The following is a 20,849-nucleotide window of genomic DNA, read 5'->3' on the forward strand; positions in this document are numbered from 1 at the left end:
TTGCTATTCAAGGCATAGGGGACAGCAAACCCTCTGAACACATGGAGATGATGTTACACCTGCTGGGTGGGGAAGAGCCGAATTTTCTTTTCATTGGACTGTTTCTGCGACATATGCCGCCGCACGTCCAAACGGCCCTCGCAAATACGACCATTACGGAGCCGCGTGCTCTGGCGGAGGAAGCGGACGTTAGAATTGGCGCAGGCCCCACGCCGCGGCCGCCCCCCAGCGCCTCGCCCCTCCGACCTGACCGAGCTCCCGCCTGCCCGACCGACAACGCGACCGTCCAGCCCAGCGGTCTTTCCGGCGGCGCCCCCTACCCTTGACCCCCTGCCAGCCCCTGCCACCTACACCCGCCGTGGTCGGGCTGTCGTTCCTTTCCGGCGCGGGGATTTTGACTATGGGTGAATTCCGGGGGGGCTTGTGTAGTGGGTTGACATAATTCACCCGGAACCTAAGTTCACGTTGCCGAGTTCCGGTGGGATGTTTTACACGTGTGGGAGTTTCCTGTTTGTAGTAGTGTGTGTTAGGATCTCGAGGGAAATAGAGTCGGCCCGTGGTTGAGAGAAGATAATTATAAATGTCATTAAAACAACTGCCGTTGGCACCGTCGTTTATCACTCCGCCTCCGACTCCAGTCCTTGCACACCACAATATAGTATTTTCAATTGTTTAGGCAGTCTGGGGCTGGGTTTAGGCAGTCTGAGTAATTAATGTATGTATTATACTGCCCCCAGTGGTAAATGTGCCTAATATGTATGTTTACAAACATTATACAGTGCTTTCTAACAGGGCTGTGGACTAGGGGACTCGGTCGGACTCGGTCATTTTTGCCGGACTCGGTGCTGATTTTGACCGTGTCCACCGAGTCCGATAATAAAAAAAATACGTTCAACTTTATTTTCATCATGCTGCTGAGAATGCGCGTAGGAATACTGTCCACAGCCCTGCTTGCTTGTTATGAAGACAAATTTAGTTGTTGCGTGCGCGCCCGCGCCTGCCTGCGTGCGTGCACGTACAAGACCCACAATGCCCCGCGCGCATCCAAGATGGAAGAACCCGGGAGCAGCGAGAGAACACCTCTAGATTTGGGGGAGAAACGGAGCGTAAGTCGCGATCAATGCGGCCACGTTGGGTTGCACTTAGGCTAATGTTTACATTATGTACCAATGTCAAGGACGATTATGTCACCCAGCTTACGTCATTGATGTGTTTCGATAGTTGTGGGGTCGTCACTAATTGTGTTTAGATAAATGCTGTTTATTGTATTCGTTTATATGTTTAATAAAGACAAAGCCATCACAAAACTGTTGTAATTATTTAGATTTTGATCTTAATTAGCCTTGAATAAAGACTAAGCAGTCACATGAATTAACAGAAAAAATGGACAGCCGGACTTGGTGCAAAAATCCGACAGAGTCCACAGCCCTGCTTTCTAACTATATAGTATTATTTTAAATAGTTTAAGTTTGTTTGGAGCTGGATTTAGGCAGTCTGAGTAAGTGAAGTCCCTGAAAAGTAAAAAAAAAGTCTTAACAATTTTATTTTTTATCAAGTTGATGAAATCCTATAAGTATGTGACAAAAGCAAGAGAGGCAATGTGAACATTTTCCATAGATTTATTAGAACAAAATTCTGGCTTAGAAGCAACATAGAGCGAGGCCTCACTCTGCTTCTTCCTTCTCCTGAGCCCGAAGGAAGCTGGCTTTCTTCTGGGCGACACGGGCTTTCCTCTGGGCCAGAGACATCTTGGGACGATTCCACCTGAGGAAAAAGACCCGATTAGCAAGGTGACATCTGGAATCAAGACCCCTTAATTCTAAATCCCATATCTTGCTCACCTCTTCTTCGTAACCTCCCTGGGAGGCTTCTTTTCATGGACCGGGTTCTCACGAATGGCGGCGTGAGCTTTTTTATACATTTCCTCAATCTGAAAGACATGTTTTGGAGATGACTTAAAAACTGCACAAGACGATCCAGAGCGTTTGCTAGGTGCTATGCTATAGGGCTGCACTCACCGATTCGGGGGTAACGCCGTTCTTGATGAAGCGCGAGAACTGCTTCTTGTAGGCATCCTCGTCGTCCTGCATCAGCAGGCTCATGTACTCTGACACGTTGATACCCAGGATGTGCTTGCGGTGGACCTCGGCGTTGAACTCTTTGCTCTCTGTGTCGTACCCTGGGAAGCGCTTGGTGCTGAGGAGACGGAAAATATGGAAAGCAAATATTGAGCACAAATATCACTTTTTTTGCTTACAGGGTATTTTAGCAAGGACTTAATACAATTAGTCAATGTGGTAACTCAGCCCTGATGCAATTGATGCCCTACCTTGTCGGCACATCAAAAAGGACAAACAGATAAGATTCTGACCGTAACCAAAAATATTGCACTCACAATCACAACTTTAAACTAAATTATTTTGTAACAATTGAGCAAACATTTTTTCCTATTGCACACACCATAGGTGCAACAGTTTTAAACTAATCGACAGACAAATGATTGAAACGTCAAAGCACAAATGCATATTAGCCATGCAAGATATCCACCTCAGAGCATAGCAAGTATTTATATTTTTAAACAACTAACCGAGCTGGTTGCTAATGTTCATTTCAAGATAGTTATAGTAATTTATTAACAGTGTGGGCACTCAGACCCAATGGAATTATTTCCACCTTTAGCAGCATTTGGCATACTTTGAACTTTCACCAAGGGTAAAGTGTAAAAACAACGGGAGGCGTAAAGTCCCTCTAAAAAATAAATACTCATATGGCTGACGGAACTTATTTACCGGTTTAAAAAAAGGCGGAACTATCAACCAAATGGGACCCAAACCATCCCATTTGTCAAAAGGCCCAGTTATACTTGTTAGCGTGAATTGACTTTAAAGTAATTCTGCAAAACATAATGGATAGCTTACTTCTGTTAGATCCATAGCACTGTCCTCAAACAAGAACATCGGTGCCATTAATCTGAGCAACCGAAGTCAATTCCTTAGCCGGGCACTCAATGATCATGCCAGGCAGTATGCAAACTATCCTCAAAATAGTGATCATAACCTCAGTATCTCTGTCAAAACTGCTTTTGAATGCACTTTTTGACGTTGGATCAGCTGACCTGTGTGGGATGCTGAGGCCTCCGTCCACAGCGCCCTTGAGGGCCCCGAACACCTTGTTGCCAGTGGAGGTGCGAGCCAGGCCGGCATCCAGGTAGCAAGTGAAGGCTCCCGGCTGGCCGTCGATGCTCTCCACGTTGAACTCCTCGCCGTTCACATCCAACTGGCCCGCGTACACCTTGTCAAGGCCAAACTTGTTCAGGAGCTGCAAGAGGACGAGGAGAAAGGTTAGCGACTCTCCTAAATGAGAAGATGTTTAAATTAGGACTGCGGGGGACTAGATTAACAGCAGAATTTGGTAGACAATATGTTCTGCCTCAAAACGAATCAGTGACAGCTGCGTCTGGTCGCAAGGAGGCCTGGAGTCTTGGCTTCACACGCCAGGCGGTGGGCAATACGTACCCTACGGGCCAACAGCAGACCGGTGCAGTAGGCCGCTGCGTAGTTGGTCAAACCCACGGCAACACCGTACTTAGGCAGCTCGTGAGAGTACGCCGCACACACAATCATGTCCCCTTCGATTTTGGCATAGGCGATCTGCGACAAATGCATGACATCAGTACTGAAAACGCCATTGCAACACAGATAAAGCAATGCAATCTACCTGGCAGATGATATCCCGGTTGGTGAAGCGGACGATGATGCGGTACTTGGGTGTGTTGTACTTGTTCTTGTCTTGCACAACAAGGCGCTTACGGGCGAAGTAGTCAGTTTTCCCCTCTAAGAAGAAGCACAAGCATGTATTCCTTAAATTTCGTGCAACTACCAAACAAGTGTGTGTGAGAACGTACCTCTCCTCCTGCGGAATTTGACCTGATACCTCTTGAAGTAGGCCTTATTCTTTACCACTTTAACGAAACCCTTCGGGGAATACACAATAGAAGTTAAGTGCAGTGATCACAAGTGCCAAAAATTCAATAGACTTAAGGGGCTGTCAGTGTTGCGGGCTAGTTAGCACGTAGTCCCATTGGAAGTGAACGTAGTGTTAGCTGCATGCTAACCGAGGTCGCAATTGAAATGGCACGTCAGGTGTTTGCTGTCAACGACGGTGTGAGGCGTTAAAACAAAACCCGGTGCAATTAACGACCGTGAATTGAGTTGATATGCGACAGGAAGTGGTGCGTTTGTCCGCACGGCCATTAGGCCACGTTGGGGCAGACCCGGCGAGCAAGCACTGGGGCCACAATCCACGTTCATCATTCACACAGTTGCGTGTTTTGATACAAAAATCGACACCGAGTGCAAGATGCACGTCTTAGGTACGCATGTAGACACGTATTGGGAGAATTACAAACCATTTTGCAGTCTTTCTGGCCTCCTTATGAAGGAGCCCGGAGCCAAAGACTGGGAATTGACTCCGCTGCACGGGAAAAAGGAAGTCGGCTTGTGCGCATGCGCAGTAAATAGCGTGTCTCAGGATGAGTCAAGAAATTTTACTCCACTGCCCTCCCTTGAGCCGGGGCGAGACTGCAGCAAAAATGTTGGTACCTCGACCGCAACCACAAAGTTGTCAAAAGCAGGTTTATCTTTTCTCACAACATTGACACTTTGGTAAATCATACAATGTCATACATGTTATTCAACCGTTCTACTTTTCTCACCCAGCCTACAGCAGCCCCTACACAGAAGTTGAGTTTGAGACACCTGCTTTACAGCAAACTCTGACAGTCCTTGTCAGGTATTCAGTCTCTGCTTGATGTGTTACAATCGAAATAAAAGCACAAAATGACAGAGTTTTTTTTTTTTTAAATGAGTTTTACTTACAACAGTTTTAAGAACTTCAGGTTCTCAGCGTGCAGTTTTTTTCTCCAAAATAGTCATTAAGATGGATCAAAACATGTCAGAAACAGTGCAGGATGTGCGGCCTCCTCTTCCCATGGAGTTTTTCTACGTCATCTTCTTTTTTGTTTTTCTTTCCTTCAGGAGTGCCATGCTGGTCGGCGACAATAGACGTGCGTCAGCGTTGCCGGTGTGAAACCAGAAAAGTGGGTTTCATGACTGATCGTGTGGTATGTGAACGTAAGCCGTCACATTAGTCACATTTTCACCCCGGCAGGTAGTGAGGCTGTGCTCCCGGTGGAAACCTTCACCTGTCACTTTTTAGCCACTGGGATACATTGTCATTCACAAATTGACAAACTGAGTCCGTATACTATACCATAATTGTGGATTATTGCTTATTATTGGTACTGATCGAGACAAGATGCCTTAATTCAAGGAGCCACCCGTAATCTAACATGAGTGTTCCGGTGATGTCTTTCTTCTAAATGCCATCTGAATTTCAGGTAAGGCATTCTTGGGAGTTAGGTGCCGATCAGATAAGGGCAACACACAAGAGTGACTGTTAGTACATACTATACATTACAAAATGGTGTGCCTTTTGAAAGGCCAAATGCAAAATATCATGAAAGTCTTTGTACTTAATGATTGAGTGATGTGTTATGTTATTGGGCATTTTGTTAGAGTATTTTCTTTAAAATTGAAAGTAGGGTATGAAATTCTACTGCCCAGGGTGTCTACAAAGTCTCAGTACAATTCTACACAATTCTGAGAAAAACAAATGAACACTATGCGATTTAATGCAAAATGTTGGATTGTTCTCGTGATTTACGTCTTAGTTTTTCAATTTAGTTTGATAAAAAACGTAATACTATTATTATAGGACATGATGACCACATTCTGGTTTGATGGGTGGTACTGCATTGAAGTACGCGTTTGGCCTACTGGTCTGTATTTCTCTCATTAAATATAGATATAATTCAGAAATACATATGTTTAAACCCATTTTTTGGCACATACTCATTGAAATATATTGAAAAATATAATTTAAATCGATTTCTCTCGTCGTCTCATATTTAAAGTGTAGTTGCGCACTCCGCCCAAGAAGTGTCGCTGACGTCAAAGCAAAGAGTGAGTAAGGGGCGCATGCGCAATGGCATGTAAACACCGCCTGTACGGCTGGAGGCCGCCTGCCCGAGACGTTGCTGTCCACGTATTAGACGGTCGCGATCGCACCCAGCCCATGCAAGGAGACACCCGACAGTCAGTAAACGCTCAGCAATGCTAACGCGTCCCGGTGGAAAAGTATCGAATAAAAACAACTTTTTCTTGCTTTGTTTCTACGCAAGAATGCTGTGGACGATAGCTTAATGCACGGGAAACACGCCAAGCGAGGAAGTTTGGCGCGGCGTGTTAAATTCGCTTCAAGGTAAATGGATGTTCCCTTTTTTTCCATCCTCTCCCTTTCGGGTTTGTCTACTTGCTGAAACTATTTATAAAACGCCGGCAAGTAATGATTAATTAGAAATGAGCACTACGTGTATTTTTTTTTAGCTGCTAGCCAGCTAGGCGCATTGTTAGCTTTGAATACTCTTTTGTGATATTTCAGACTAGTTCTTACATAGAATTAAAAATTGAACTCCATAATTCGCTGACTTGTGTTCTGGGATATTAATTTAATGCAAGTTGGTGAGCTAGTTGGTACTGCTCGATCCTGAGTATCTCCTTTCAACACTCAACACCAGGCAGCCATAAAAGGAGCAGATGAGTCTTGCATTGTTGTTTCCAAGTTGAACGCTGCTCTACTCCAAAGAAGAAAGATGAAGAACACAATGATGACAAAATGGTCAGTCACCGTGTAATATAAAGTGGGACGGCTTCTGAATCTGCTGTCATTTAATGAAACTAATCTTTATGAATTAATGGTGTCGCCAGCAAGACCAAGAGCAAAAATAAAACAAGTCAGCCAAGATTCAACCGGCCGGACCTTTGACCGTCCATCTCTTTGAACCGCTGACTTGTTGATGAGGTCTTGCCAGCAGTTGGAGACCAACTGAAGTCATGCCGGTGTCACCAGTTAGCAGCGGGGCGACAACCGCATGTTGGTCTTACTGGGTTGTTTTGGTTCAGTTGGTCTCAAAAGAAACACTGCAGAATCAGGTTTGCTCAATTGACTTGCTTCGCTGAATCGAATCGGCAATCTCAGTGGAAACATGGCAAAGTCAGATGATTTGGTTTAGAATGATGGCGATGGCCGACATCAGAGCACCATCACTTGACATTGTTCATTTCGCAGTAAAAGTATAGCAAAACAACTTATGTGTTCATACATTAGGAACCGGAAACAACTCAAGTGACTCGAATCATTTTTGTGAGTGACTCAGCGTAACTCGAGTCTGTGAGATAAAGCGATTAGACCTGCATTGGTCTGCAAGTGGCAACATGCGCTACTGCCAGAGCAGCCTCAAAAAGTCCTCCATGACTTCTTCTTTTGGCCATTTCCCCATGAGAGTTTAGCGCGATGATGATGAGGCAGCAGCAAAGAAGGAAATAAAAGTGTTCATGTGGTGCAGTGGTCAGCATTAGTGCGGTGACTCCAGAATGTTAACTGAATTAATGAAGTCATGATTTGTGTATCTGCTTGGAGAACCAAATTAAAATGTCGTTTTGTTTGAACAAGGCGTGTACAATTGCTCTGCATCGCACTGAAATCAGCTGTGCGTTTGTAAATATGAGGTGCAACCTAAGAAACAGACTCGAAGTCATCAAACTTAGCTTTTGGCATTTACACACAACACGCTAAGAGTTTTGTAGATTACACAGGCTGTTTATCAGTAGCAGTTGTATCGGGAGATAAGCAAAACGTCTGCTTTCATCTGTCCTTGCACAAAGTGCATTGGAGTGCCGCCAACAAAACAGATGATCTAGAAAAACTAACAGAATCAAAATTATTGACAAAAAGCAAGAAGTAGCTGGGCGATATCTGTAAAGACTGTACAATATCGAAACATCAATCTGTTTTTGTGCTTTTCTCCTATGCTCCACAAGAGAGCGCCAGTGTTTGTGTTGGGGAGGAGCTAAGTGTGGCCTGGGTTGTTAGTGGAAGTTACCAAGTGTCTTTTGTATATTTATTGTTTTGCTGGTGCATTTTTCTCTTAAGCTAAATTATCTGTAAGCCTTTTATTTTCAATTGTGATGTAAAATAAGTTTGAATTAATATGGAAGTGCCAAATGAACAATTCTAAACATATTTGGGGTGGGTTTCAATTCTCCATGAGTGGCATTTACACAGTTTTGTTGATCTATTTTACACGCGGAGATCAAGCAATGGATGTCTCTCAACTTCCTTCGTCTTAACCCAGATAAAACTGAGATGTTGATAATTGGTCCAGCTCGTTATCAACACTTATTCAAGGAAACCGCTATAACTATAGATAACCGTACTATCACTCAAAGCGATACTGTAACTAATCTCGGGGTAATATTTGACCAAACTCTCTCCTTTCAAAAGCACATTAAGAATATAACCAGAATTGCGTTTTTTCACCTTCGTAATATTGCAAAGATTCGTCCGATCCTTTCGACCGGTGATGCGGAAACTATTATACATGCGTTCGTCACGTCGCGCCTGGACTACTGTAATGTACTATTTTCGGGTCTTCCTAAGTCCCGCATCAAAAGTCTACAGTTAGTACAAAATGCCGCTGCAAGGCTGCTCTCTCGGACAAGAAAATTTGATCACATTACCCCAATACTAGCCAACTTACATTGGCTTCCGGTCCATTTAAGATGTGACTTCAAGGTTCTTCTATTAACCTATAAATCGCTGCATGGCTTAGCGCCTTCATATCTCGTCGACCTAGTTGTTCCTTATGTTCCGTCTCGTAACCTTCGTTCGCAAAACGCTACCCTTTTAGCGACACCGAGGGCTAAGAAAATGTCTGCAGGCTCTAGAGCATTTTCTATTCGGGCTCCAGAGCTTTGGAATGCCCTACCAATGGATATTAGGACTGCTACCTCAGTAGAAACATTTAAGACACGTTTAAAGACACATTTCTATGACATGGCCTTTAACTAACCTGTAGTGGCCGATTCGGCTGGAGTTTGTTTTCTCTCCCTCTCCACCCCCTCCCTCCCCCCTCCCCGGCCGGGGAGGTGGTTAGGTGGTACCCATGCTGACAGCGGCTATCTGGATTCTCGTGGCCAATTCAGGATAGGGGAACTGCAGCTCAACCTCCTCGAAGAGCACTGCCAGGACAATTGAGGGCTCCTTTCGGCAGCCCTCTGCTGTGACATGGACATCCACTTTTTATTTAATTGATTTTCATGTTGTATCATTTGTGCCCTCTCTGCATCCATTTCAACCTGGTGATCCTGAAAGGGGGATCCTTCCATCTGTGGTCCCTTCTCAAGGTTTCTCATTTTCCCCCTGCTAGGGGTTTTTAAGTTTTTCCTTGCCCTTTTGGGAGCTTAAGATCAGGGGATGCTTTGAGAATAATTGTCAATTTCTGTCTATGTGAAGCCCTTTGAGACTGCTTGTGATTTAGGGCTATACAAATAAACTTGACTTGACTTGACTTGACGCCTAGTAGTAAAAATAAGGCAAAAATGAAAGTCAAGTATGTGTGTAGATAATGTGGGTTGTTGATATGCGTGGAGTGCAGGAAGAGGAACAAGCTGCAGGCACAAATGTCTTCCGGCTCGTGAAACATTTGAATAAGTGGCTTCTTTTACACTACTCGCTCATTAGCCATGCGAGCCATGTCTCGAAGCCCCCCCCCCCCCCCGCCTCGCCGCCTTCTTTTCTCCTTTTTTTCTTTTGAGCTTTCCGGCACACAAAAGCCGAGCCGCTCGGATGTATGGGGAAGCCTCCCAAATGGAATGTCTGACTGACCGCTAGTGCCACTTGGCTCTGAGGGTAGGTGAGGCTGAAGAAATGGACTCTTTCGGACCAATGTTTTCAAAACTGCCATTTGGGGACCTCCTTGGGTTCCGTGAGATGTCACTTAAAGGGTCATTTGCAAATGTTTTAAAAACCTTGACAGTGTTAATGCTAAAGTCCCATGAACATGCAAACAGAAAATTACCATTGATTTCAAATAAATATTCCCTCATAAATGCTGTAAGAACACATAAATACATACAGGCATTACAATAAATTAATCCACATCTCCTTTTTAATCTTAATCTTGACGATCCCTGTTCTGGACCTTTTATTTCTGGGCGTCCAGGTGAGTGCAGCGTTGCACTTCCTGTAACAGGGAGGTGCTATCTTTACCGCAGCACTTTGACCTGCCAGTGTGATCAAGCATATGACTTCATGAGCTTTGTTCAAAGCGGTCAAACGTTCCAAAGCAGAATGTCACGCTGGCGTTATGCTTGAGTGGATGCTACTGTAGATACTGGCTGTCTATGCTGTCGCTTAAAGCCGGGGCAGAAGCCGGCGAATGACTTGGAATCATAGGTAGGGAATTTCAGACGTAGAAATGGAGACTCCTAGGTTCCTGTGCTTGTTTTTCTCCCCACCCCCATTTTCTGTTCATTAAAGGTTTATTAGCGTTCGGGGCCAATAGATGGGGGGTAAGTGCGTTGCATCATTCATCTAAGACAACTAAACAGCTCTGTCTTTTGCAAATGACACCCGCGCGTTCTCTATCATTGATGTGAGCATTTTCCCGGACAGGTGGCGACAGACAAGGTTTCTGGTAAGCTGAGTTCCACTCTCTCATGGGTGAAGAAGTCTGTGTCGCACACGGTCAGTCAGATGGCTAGCCAGGTGGCCCCGCCCACATCCCTGCCAACCTCCGCCTCCGCGCCGTCGCTGTCTTCGCCATCCTCACCGCCTCAGCTCAGCCCCGATGACGTGGAGCTGCTCGCCAAGCTGGAGGAGCAGAACAGGTGAGGAGAAGAAAGAAAAAAGCCATTCTCACTTTGATTCACTGTGACTTTAAAAGGCGGGGTCTTGCCCGGTGAGTGATGTGGGTGTCAGCAAATGAGTGTCCACTTGGCTGGCTGGTAACTCGTTTGCCTGAGTGGACTGACTGCGTGGTGCCCATCAGTAGCTTGCGTATGAATTTTCACAAGTAAATTGTCCTTTTAGTATCGAACTTGTTTGGGTTGCGTGTGAATCCCACTGAGCAATCGCCTTGCTGAAGCATCACTTTTGCAAGTTTTCCGTGTGAATTGGAATCAAGCGAGTTCATAAGGGCACAATTGCGTTCGGACAGTCCACTGTGTTTGTGGTGCGTTTTTTTTTTTCTGGTCTGAGGCCTTTGGACTTTGCAAACACAGATAAAAGTCATCCAACAGTGTAGTTGAGCAGCACACGAGGAACTTGTCTGTAAACCGCTCCAGATCTTGAAGATGCGAATAAAGACAACATCATGAACTGGTCCTGGTATGCTGCTTTTCTTCTCAAAGCTCATTGCGGACTCCAGGGAGGTCCAATTATTGTGTTTTTTTTTTATTCCAAACAAGAGTTTCGTGCTGGTAAATTATTAGCCCAACTGCTTGTGTGTTTGCATACCAGGGGGTCCACGGAACCTTAAAACTCTTGAGTTTCCTTTAAATCTGAACTGAAACATTTCAATTCAGCAGTGCACATTTTTGCATGTCCAGTCTGTACTAATTTATTGTACAGGCAGTACATGTTGGTGTTGGTTCCACACAATTGCCTGTAATTACTTTACAATATTAACAAAACAGTGACATCAACTTTGCATTTGACACAATTGTTGAACTTGCTGACAAGAAAACTTCGTGTAGCGTCACACACGGTTGCGAGCTGAATGGCGGGCGTTGCTTTTGTCGAGTGGGAAGCCCTCCGGCCGGCTCTTTGTGGCTGCGGGTTCCGCCCACACGACCCAGATGCGGCTGAAACTCGAGCCGGGCCCGTGACGTCAACGCTGCCGCTGCTCTTTTCCAAGACGGGCTGCCCGTTTGCTTGAAGATACGCAACGGGAACTTTTATTCATTTGATTATTAATTTAAGATGTTAAGTTGATTAAGTTGGTCAAGAAAAAAGGAAAATAAATCTGCTGGTTCTTTGAACCAGCCTGGTAATTGAACCTTTATTGACTGCAGTTTAAAATGGTGTTTTCAAAGGGGTGAAATAAAAAATCAAATTTGAAGAGAGAAAAGGGCGTCTGCGGTGCTTGCCCTCAATCCATTTTGATTGTCTCGCAGGCTCCTGGAGACGGACAGCAAATCCCTGCGCTCCATGAACGGCTCGCGGCGGAACAGCGGATCCTCACTGGTGTCCAGCTCCTCGGCCTCGTCGAACCTCTCGCACCTGGAGGAGGACTCGTGGATCCTGTGGGGGCGCATTGTCAATGAATGGGAGGAGGTGCGAAAGAAGAAAGAGAAGCAGCTTAAGGTGAAATGTGCCGCCACGCTTTCCTGAGCCATCACGCTACGCTAGCACGTGAACGTGATGACTTGGACTCGTAGGCAAATGTAGTGCTCTGCCACCATCTCGTGGAATATGTAGGCAATTATAAGCCACGTCAGTTACTGATTTTCGGGTGCAGACCTGTTGAGTTTTGACAAAAGCAAAAAGTGAAGCAGTGTTGTCTTTCTAAGATCATCAAATGCTGGAGGAAAATAGAAAGAAAAAAAAACTCGAACTGGATTTGCCCCGTATGTGAAAACCATGCTATACAATTGATCCTCGTTTATCTTTCCTTGTATATCCTGAAGAGAGCAAAGTGTTTTCCGTCACTATTTTTGTACGAGTCACCCCCCACCCACGTTGAGTCCTTCAACAGCCTATTTTTGGAAAAGCTAATTTAAGCTCACCTTTCCGTTTCAAACCTCGCTTGTACCAGGAGGAAGTCACACGCTGGTGTTGATACCCGACACCCAATGGTGGAGTGGAAAAAGTTAGGAATAAATATTTTTAGGAATGAACATTTTTAACACAAAGGCGGTGGTGCCTGAAAAGTGTACGTGTGTGTCCGTAGCAGCTGTCTGCTCTAAACTCGCACAAGTCCTGGTCAAAGTCAAGCTGTGGCCCAAATGCACCCTGGCCCGAGCAGATGTGCGCACACGCACAAAAACACACACATGCGTGCATCATAGCAGGAAAGAGCAGTGTGCTCCGTCAGCACAGGAAATTTCTTAATCACGTTGTCAGCAGTAATGCATGGAAGAAGAAAAAAGTCCTACGTATGTTCTAATAACATCATTTAATTTGTTCCTTATCGTGGAACAAAAATGGAGGGCAACTGTTGGTCCAAAACAACGACGACCACTGCTTTGGCCGGAAAACTTTAAATTGACAAGCACAAATAGCAGCATTGATTTGCAAAGTGCGTTTCCAGGATCTGGTCCGAATGGGGATTCCGCACCACTTCCGGGCCATTGTGTGGCAGCTGCTGTGCAACGCCCAGAACATGGCCATCAAAGACCAGTACTCGGACCTCCTGAAGATGACGTCGCCATGCGAGAAGCTGATACGCCGCGACATCGCCCGCACTTACCCAGAGCATGACTTCTTCAAGGAGAAGGACAGCCTGGGCCAGGAGGTTCTCTTCAATGTCATGAAGGTAAACAATGACGAGGCCCTTTGACGCCGCGTTAACGCAACGTTACCACAGCATTTCTCCCGCCCATCTTGTTTGCTCCTCAGGCTTACTCCCTGGTGGACCGCGAGGTCGGTTACTGTCAAGGCAGCGCCTTCATCGTCGGCCTGCTGCTCATGCAGGTAATTGTCGCGCTCTGACGTCGCCCGTGCGAGGGAACCAAAGCTGGAACCCTCACGGGGGATTTTTTTTCCCCATATATATAATGTCCTCCAGATGCCAGAGGAGGAGGCCTTCTGCGTCTTTGTCAAGCTGATGCAGGACTACAGGCTGCGGGAGCTCTTCAAGCCCAGCATGGCGGAGCTGGGCCTCTGCATGTACCAGTTTGAGTCCATGATCCAGGTAGGAGGCTCAAAAAATTAGATTTGGATCTTTTCACAACCCAAAACATCACTGTCGCCAATCTCGACCATCTCGTCCTTCCAGGAGGATCTCCCCGAACTCCACATCCACTTCCAGGCTCAGAGCTTCCACACCTCCATGTACGCTTCCTCCTGGTTTCTCACCATCTTCCTCACCACCTTCCCGCTGCCCGTCGCCACCCGGATCTTTGACATCTTCATGTGCGAGGTGGGTACTTGCAAGAGACGAGACTTAAGATGAATGAATGTTTCTTGTCCATCGGCGCCACCTGCTGAATATTGAAAAAGAAATTCCCAATTAGACGTTCTTGGGCTATTTAATATTCCCATTTGCTCCTGTTATGCTTTGCACCCAGTCACTTACGATGCCGTCTGTGCTCAGGGCTTGGAGATCGTCTTCCGAGTGGGCCTGGCCATCCTGCAGATGAACCAGGCGGAGCTCATTCAGTTGGACATGGAGGGAATGTTACAGGTGCAACTGCGTGCGTGATGTAGCGAGGGCTTCGTTCGTGTCGTTTGGTCTGACTCGACGGGTCCTCTGCAGCACTTTCAGAAGGTCATCCCGCGCCAGCTGGACACGGGCCCAGACAAGGTCATCCAGGCGGCCTATCAGTTCAAGTACAATGCCAAGAAGATGAAAAAGTAAGCAGAGGCTCATTTCGCTTTCTCTGTCGCCATCCTGTGGCCGCTTTTGGAAACGCCACCCTGGAGACCTACTTGTCTTTTGCTGGCCTCAGGTTGGAGAAGGAGTACACCACCATCAAGACCAAAGAAATGGAGGAACAAGTGGAGATCAAAGTGAGTCTGGCCACAGACTTTGACTGCTTTTTACGTTTGATGTTTAAAATTGATTTAACCTAATGCATTTCACTCGCTTCTGGCAGAGGCTGCGCACAGAGAACCGCCTGCTGAAGCAGAGGATCGACACTCTGGAGAAGGTGAGTTCCGCTCGCGTCACGGCAGATCCGTGACGACTCCCTCACCTCGCACTAAAACGGCTGTTTTGAGAGTCGGCACGCCAGTCGGTCGCCACGGCGCTGCCGCTAACCGAGGCCGGGCCGCGCGTGCATGTCAGGTTTACGCCGCGTCCACGCCGAGCATGAGGCGGATATTCGGATTCTAACGCATTCCAGACGTCGTCATCTCAGGCACTCGATCGCTAACGCCGTCCAACGTGTGGAAGCTCGTTTATGAGCCCCCTCATCAGACATCCTCTCTCGCTCTTTCTTCATTCTCACCAGTTCTTCTCACTGTTGCTAGCACATCTCGTTTTTTTCTAATGGCATGCTCTCTCACTTTCTTGCACGTAATGTTCCTTTTTGCACCCCAAGATGTGAACATGCTGCATACTGTTTCCCAGCCAAGCAGGTTAAAATCAATAACAATTACACTACTAATCAAAAAAAAAACGTGACTCAAATGTTGGTTGGGAATCATTGCATTAGGAGGTAAAAATGAACATTGCCTTTGACGCTGCATCTATTTTTTATTTTTTTTCTTAAAAACAAAACAAAAATCATTAAGTATCTTTTGTGTGCTTTAAACTCTCCTCTGGATTGTCTCTCTGCTCTCTATTTTGTGGTTATCTCTGTTTTTTGTAGGAAAGTGCTTCCTTGGCAGATAGATTGATCCAGGTACTTTTCCCTCACTTGATTTTTCTCGCTGCACCCCCTCCCTCCTCCGCGTCTCTCCTCTCTGCCCCTTTCACACTGATGAGCATGAATCAGTCCTAAAGGGCTAATGATGCACATTTAGAGGAAATTATTCATGAATTCACCAGGTAATTATTGTTCATGACAGTATCAAATACATGCATGGAATCCTCAAATTACAGAATCCAGACAAAGGATTGAATGTTGTTCACCTGAACAAGCCAGCACACTCCAAGCATTTATGAAAGTCATGCTGATTGGCAGAAGTTCAAACTGTTTATATCAATGTACTTTTAAGGCCAGTTTGATGCTCCACTAGTGACTCCGGAGGTGCAATATTGTATGACAAGCCCACTGTGCACTTGTTTGTTCAGGTATTTTTATTTCAAAGCAGCATGTCCTTTCAAACAACCCCAATCTTTTTTACCTTTCTTCCGTCGTCTTCTTTCACTTGCTGTCGGGCTACCTATCTCACTTCCCAACCCCCGTCCGCCCTCGGTCGTTTGCGTCCAAAGGGACAAGTGACTCGGGCTCAGGAAGCGGAGGAGAACTACCTGGTCAGGCGGGAGTTGGCCACGCTCAAACAACAGAGCGAGGGGGCCGCCGCTCAGCTGGAGCAGGCCAACCACACCATCAGGCAGCTTCAGCAGCAGCCGCAAGCGGTAAGGACGGCTACCGGGTGGCGCCACCGCCCTCCGGAGCCAAGCCAGATCAGGGTCTCGCAGCAAGGCATTAAAAAGCTTTGTCCACAATCAAGAAACGATCACACTTGGTAATCGGGCCTCAAGAAGATGCTCGCATTTAGCCTGCTTGTTGTGGCACGCATGAAGTCCCGCGTGGACACTCTCCTCACACGCTGCCTGTATGCAATTACAAATGTCTTCACACCCCGCACATCTGCTCTCTTGCCGTCATTATGTTTAGTTATTAATTCATGCCAGCGCATGTTTTGGATAATGTTACATTTGGATGTTTTATTCATAAGGCGCCATTCTCCCGCTAAATCTATGCTACCCACGATTGTGTCAGGCCAAGTCTTTGCCAATTATTGTTGGAAATCTTCAAGTCATGCCGAGCGAAAAAGAAATGTGGTGTTTTATTTTATTTATTTTTTTGTGCGCTTGTCAGAAGGGGGCACTACGCTGCTCGGAGGAGGCAGTACTGCAGCTGGAGCGAGAGTTGGTACAGGCCCGGCTGAAGGAGGCCGAGTCCCAGTGCGCGCTCAAGGAGATGCAGGACAAGATCCTGGAAATTGAGAAGGTGATGCATGAAAAGACAGAACACCTTTCATATTTATTTCAACAGTAGATCAAATAACAAAATGGCTTCAAATAACGATATAATATTTAGGTCAGGGAAGCCTTTGAATGGTTTACATTTGGCTTCGGCCTCCTAAAATGTAGTCAAATGTTATTGCACACTGTAGCGCAACACGTCGCTGCCGGATGACACCAACGTGGCTCGACTGCAGGAGGAGCTGATGGCTGTGACGGTCAGGGAGGCTGAGGCCCTCACAGGCCTCAAGGAGCTACGTCAGCAAGTTCGAGACTTGGAGGACCACTGGCAGGTGGGGACAGAAAAAAAATCATTTCAGCTTTCTGTTTGAGGTCATAAGTTGACACTTAAGTAATTTCTTGAACTGCAGACATCACATCTTTTTACAATCGTGTGGCTTCCCAATTATTCCATCAATTATTGATGGCTTTATTTAGTGATTCTGATCACACCCCCCTGCTCTTTTGCAGCGCCACCTCGCACGAACGTCCGGCCGTTGGCGGGAGAGTCCCAAGAAGAACACGCTGAGCGAGCTGCAGGACGAGCTGATGAGCGTGCGGCTGCGGGAGGCCGAAGCGCAGGCCGAAGTGCGCGAGACTCGGCATAGAATGCTGGAGCTGGAGACCCAGGTTAGAAAACCCTTTTTTTTTTTTTTTTTTCCCCCGTTTTTTTTTTTGTTTTTTTTTAAACAGTTTTACTTTCGGGGGGATTTTCCAGAATCACATTCACGCGAACCATCTGCGGCGAGCGGAGCAAGAAGCCCGAACCCTTCAGGATCGCGTTGAGACGTTGACCACTCAGAACAAAGATCTCCACTCGCAACTCCAGGATGTCAAACGGCGACAAGCGGAAATGGAATGCAAGGTACCGGATGGACTCTGTGCTGATTCGCGCTGGGAGTCCAGTGTTAAAATTGTCCCCCTCTCCCAGAGCAAAGAGGAGGTGATGGCAGTGAGGCTGCGAGAGGCCGACAACATGGCCGCCATGGCCGAGCTGCAGCAGCAGATCTCCGAGCTGGAGATTCAGGTGATGGAATTCGCAAGCGGGCCTTGAAAGTCAAACAAAATGAATTAACGATAATGGACTAAAACAGAGATTTTACTCTCTATAGACTTGTATTCAACATTTCAATGATTGACTTAATTATTTCACTTTCAATTGACGAAAAATGAACTTTGGTGCTCGGTCGTTATCAGTCCCGGCGTCTGTGTGTCCCAGCAGGAAGTGGTTTCACTCTCAACACCACTGCGATGCTTTGTTTTGTAAGATGTTACTGACGCCATATCAAACTTTTTTGGGGGGGAAAAAACATTCTTGAGACGTTAAACGGCCGCCGCTTGCCGGCTGGCTGCCACCTGTTTTGCATCGCAGCTGAGATCCAGGAAGCTGTGGGAAAAAAACCTCAAAAACATCATCAGCCCTGTTTTTGGACCTCCTTGCGAGGGTCTATTGGGACTCCTCGGTGATGCAGGAAGTTGCTATTTTTAGATTACCCACCCCCACTTGATGGGACCTTATCCGTCGTGTGAGCAAAGCTTGCAAAGTTAATGAGTGATTGAATTCGTTTAGTCAGTGTTATCTTTGTTGTGTTAAACTGTATTCGGATGCTGTCCACAGTTAGGAGGATACATGCGCCGTTAGGTTGAGCTGCATAGCACAGTCACAAAAACGCACCGCTGTTCTTTTGACTTTAGCTTTAGCTAGCAGCACTATTTGACATTAGCACCCTATGTAGACATTAGAGAATTTAAAAAAAAAAAGCTTAACAAGTTGTTTTTGGCGGTCTAGAAAGAAGAAGGGAAGGTGCAGGGCCAGCTGAACCACAGCGACTCCAACCAATACATCACAGACCTCAAAGATCAAATTCAAGAGCTCAAACATGAGGTAATGACCAAGATTTTCGCACCTTTACGCCTTTTTTCATCCTAGCTCTGAGATTTGTTTCCTGGTTTGACTGAGATAAGTCGAAGTGTCAACTACACCCAAAGCGCTTCCTGTGCAGCCGTCGTCACGTTGTTATGACAACGCGCGCAACCGATCCCTCACAAAGTGGAGGCCAAGTATTGGCAAAAGCTAACGGGCGATCAACACATGCTAAGCTAACCTTAGCCTCAATCGATGTGATTCACTCAAGCTTGTTCACTTTTCAATGTCATGTTTTCTTTTTATTGATGTCAATCATTCGTAATTGTCTGACTTGCACAGATCTGCTGCCTAAAGGGACAGCGCGGGGTCACCTCCAAACCGTCCGCCTTTGACGGGATCCACATCATCAACAACTACGGGCACCACCACGACCCCGACGACCCTCACGACGAGGGCTCGTATCAGTCTTCAGACGAGGACGCCACCAAGGACGGCAGCGACAGCGTAGGCGGCCGCCGCACATTGCTCCATCCCAAACTGGGCGACACGGACAGTGAGGAAGACGACGACGATGAGGACAGCGAAGCTTTGAGGCTCTCCGTACCCGCCGCCGCTGCCAATGTGGGAAATCGCAAGTCCACCACTGTGTGATGCATGGAACTTTCCAGACTGGGGAAGTGATTGTGACTTGGACAGTACTGATCCTACAGAGACAGGGTTAGGAACAGGTAAGGAATTAGTACCCGGTAAGAGACCGTTCAACATTTTATTCTCTATCACACTTCATTCAATGGGATTTTATATGAACATGATTTTATAAATCAACAACTCTACAGCGTGTGTATGTGTGTATTGTGGTCATTTTTTTTTTTTTTGCCCTCACATGAATTAAATGACATTTCAATTATTTTTTAATCTACCTGGAGACAAGCCATCATGAGAGGAAATATTCTGAAATGGACCTAGGAGGCCCTTCCAAATGGGCTGCGCGGGAGCGGAGAGGAGCATCACACAAGGGAGAAAGGGGACGCTTGTTTGTGTTGTGTGTTTGTTGATTTAATGATACTTGGTTGTATCTCCAAAGTTGTTCTTTTTTTGTTCACTCCATTTCACACACTTGGACAGCGACTTGGAACCACACTTTATTTTTGACCTGGACTGGTCTGGTGCTGGACTTGTAGCCGTACTTTGGTACTTTGGCTTTAACTTCAACCTGGAACAGGGCTTCAACTGGGAGTTGTACACAAAGTGGACTTGGACATGGATCTACACTTGTGCCTGGATTCGGATCTATACCTGATTGTTGACTTGTAACTGGACATATAACTTTACCACGACTTCGACATCTACTTGGGACTGAGCTTTGACTGGGCTTTGTAAACATACCTTGACTGGATTTGTGAACATATTTTTAATTCTATCTGGACTTTGACTTGAATCTGCATCTGGACCAGGACTTTTACTTGCACCTGGATTTGACTCTGCACCAGGATCTGGACTTGTTCTTGTATCAGGATCTAGGCGTTTACTTGGACCTCAATCTGGCCTCTGAATTTGGACAAAAGTCAGAGCTCTAAAGCTGGATCTGATGTGGTTCAGATAATTTTATCAGCTGGGTGTCAGTGATGACATCACATTTATCTGGTAGATGTTTGGACAGCATCAACGTTCAACATATATTTTTAAAGCACTTTGGGAGTCGGCCATACATTGCACACTCATCCACGCACAGTTGAGTTTGTGTGCCAGGAGTTGACGATATAACATTTGTTGAATTGTTTATTATGAACTGTTTATCATAAAATGGCAGGCAGGCAGGAAATATCTGAAGGCTGCTGGTGATTTTAAACAACAAAACCACAAAAGTCTGATAACAATCTGCCACTCAAAAATCGAGTGCGTGTGATTGAGTGCGCCTTTAGATCTCTGCTGTGATTTACTGACATGGATTCCGTACAGCAGGGGTGTCAAACTCTGAATGTAACCCCTTATAATCTCAGACTACAAGACTTTTTTTGTATCCATTCACGATGGTTACCCTGTGAGACTACAAGACAAATATGTTCTGTGTGATGGACTTATTTTTTAATAAAAGCCTTCACGTTTAAAATAAAAGCCCCACTATACATGGTCATTTTTAAAAACTCGCTACACATGGGCCCTTTCGAAGCCTTACTATACATCATTTTTAAACTGAAATCCTAAAATTGTTGTACTCTA

General features: G+C 46.0%; 2 protein-coding genes across 9 annotated transcripts; one reads left to right on the plus strand and one right to left on the minus strand.

Annotated features, from left to right (window-relative positions):
- Positions 1 to 1,603: 1,603 nt before the first annotated feature.
- LOC133166454 (large ribosomal subunit protein uL18) lies at positions 1,604 to 4,563 on the minus strand. Its single transcript, XM_061296382.1, has 8 exons — positions 4,409 to 4,563; positions 3,905 to 3,974; positions 3,718 to 3,833; positions 3,516 to 3,650; positions 3,116 to 3,318; positions 2,019 to 2,196; positions 1,842 to 1,930; positions 1,604 to 1,764 (listed from the first exon to the last, which is right to left on the minus strand). The coding sequence occupies exons 1-8, from the start codon at positions 4,409 to 4,411 to the stop codon at positions 1,665 to 1,667; spliced, it is 894 nt and encodes a 297-aa protein (XP_061152366.1). The 5' UTR covers positions 4,412 to 4,563; the 3' UTR covers positions 1,604 to 1,664.
- A 568-nt stretch (positions 4,564 to 5,131) lies between these two features.
- Positions 5,132 to 20,744, plus strand: evi5b (ecotropic viral integration site 5b). 8 transcript variants are annotated; one of them, XM_061296373.1, is made up of 23 exons: positions 5,132 to 5,398; positions 5,975 to 6,155; positions 6,242 to 6,321; positions 6,638 to 6,738; positions 10,576 to 10,790; positions 12,078 to 12,267; positions 13,214 to 13,438; positions 13,522 to 13,596; positions 13,691 to 13,816; positions 13,901 to 14,044; positions 14,219 to 14,308; positions 14,381 to 14,478; positions 14,574 to 14,634; positions 14,721 to 14,774; positions 15,438 to 15,470; positions 16,004 to 16,150; positions 16,617 to 16,748; positions 16,915 to 17,055; positions 17,234 to 17,392; positions 17,481 to 17,627; positions 17,694 to 17,789; positions 18,552 to 18,647; positions 18,969 to 20,744. In XM_061296373.1, the coding sequence occupies exons 4-23, from the start codon at positions 6,736 to 6,738 to the stop codon at positions 19,278 to 19,280; spliced, it is 2,544 nt and encodes an 847-aa protein (XP_061152357.1). In that variant the 5' UTR covers positions 5,132 to 5,398; positions 5,975 to 6,155; positions 6,242 to 6,321; positions 6,638 to 6,735; the 3' UTR covers positions 19,281 to 20,744. The 8 variants fall into 8 exon arrangements, with proteins under 8 accessions (XP_061152357.1, XP_061152356.1, XP_061152360.1 ...); XM_061296372.1 differs by having other exon boundaries at positions 5,975 to 6,321; XM_061296376.1 differs by lacking the exon at positions 6,638 to 6,738.
- The last annotated feature ends 105 nt before the right edge of the window (positions 20,745 to 20,849 follow it).

The sequence above is a fragment of the Syngnathus typhle genome, linkage group LG14 (genome assembly GCF_033458585.1).
Source record: "Syngnathus typhle isolate RoL2023-S1 ecotype Sweden linkage group LG14, RoL_Styp_1.0, whole genome shotgun sequence".
Lineage (NCBI taxonomy): Eukaryota > Metazoa > Chordata > Actinopteri > Syngnathiformes > Syngnathidae > Syngnathus > Syngnathus typhle.

Coding starts and splice junctions, on each gene's coding strand:
- evi5b (XM_061296371.1), top strand. Junction 14,775..15,437: donor GGATCGACACTCTGGAGAAG/GTGAGTTCCGCT, acceptor TGTTTTTTGTAG/GAAAGTGCTTCCTTGGCAGA. Junction 16,151..16,616: donor TTCAGCAGCAGCCGCAAGCG/GTAAGGACGGCT, acceptor TGCGCTTGTCAG/AAGGGGGCACTACGCTGCTC.
- LOC133166454 (XM_061296382.1), bottom strand. Junction 2,197..3,115: donor GGCCTCAGCATCCCACACAG/GTCAGCTGATCC, acceptor CCGTCTCCTCAG/CACCAAGCGCTTCCCAGGGT. Junction 1,931..2,018: donor ACGGCGTTACCCCCGAATCG/GTGAGTGCAGCC, acceptor CATGTCTTTCAG/ATTGAGGAAATGTATAAAAA.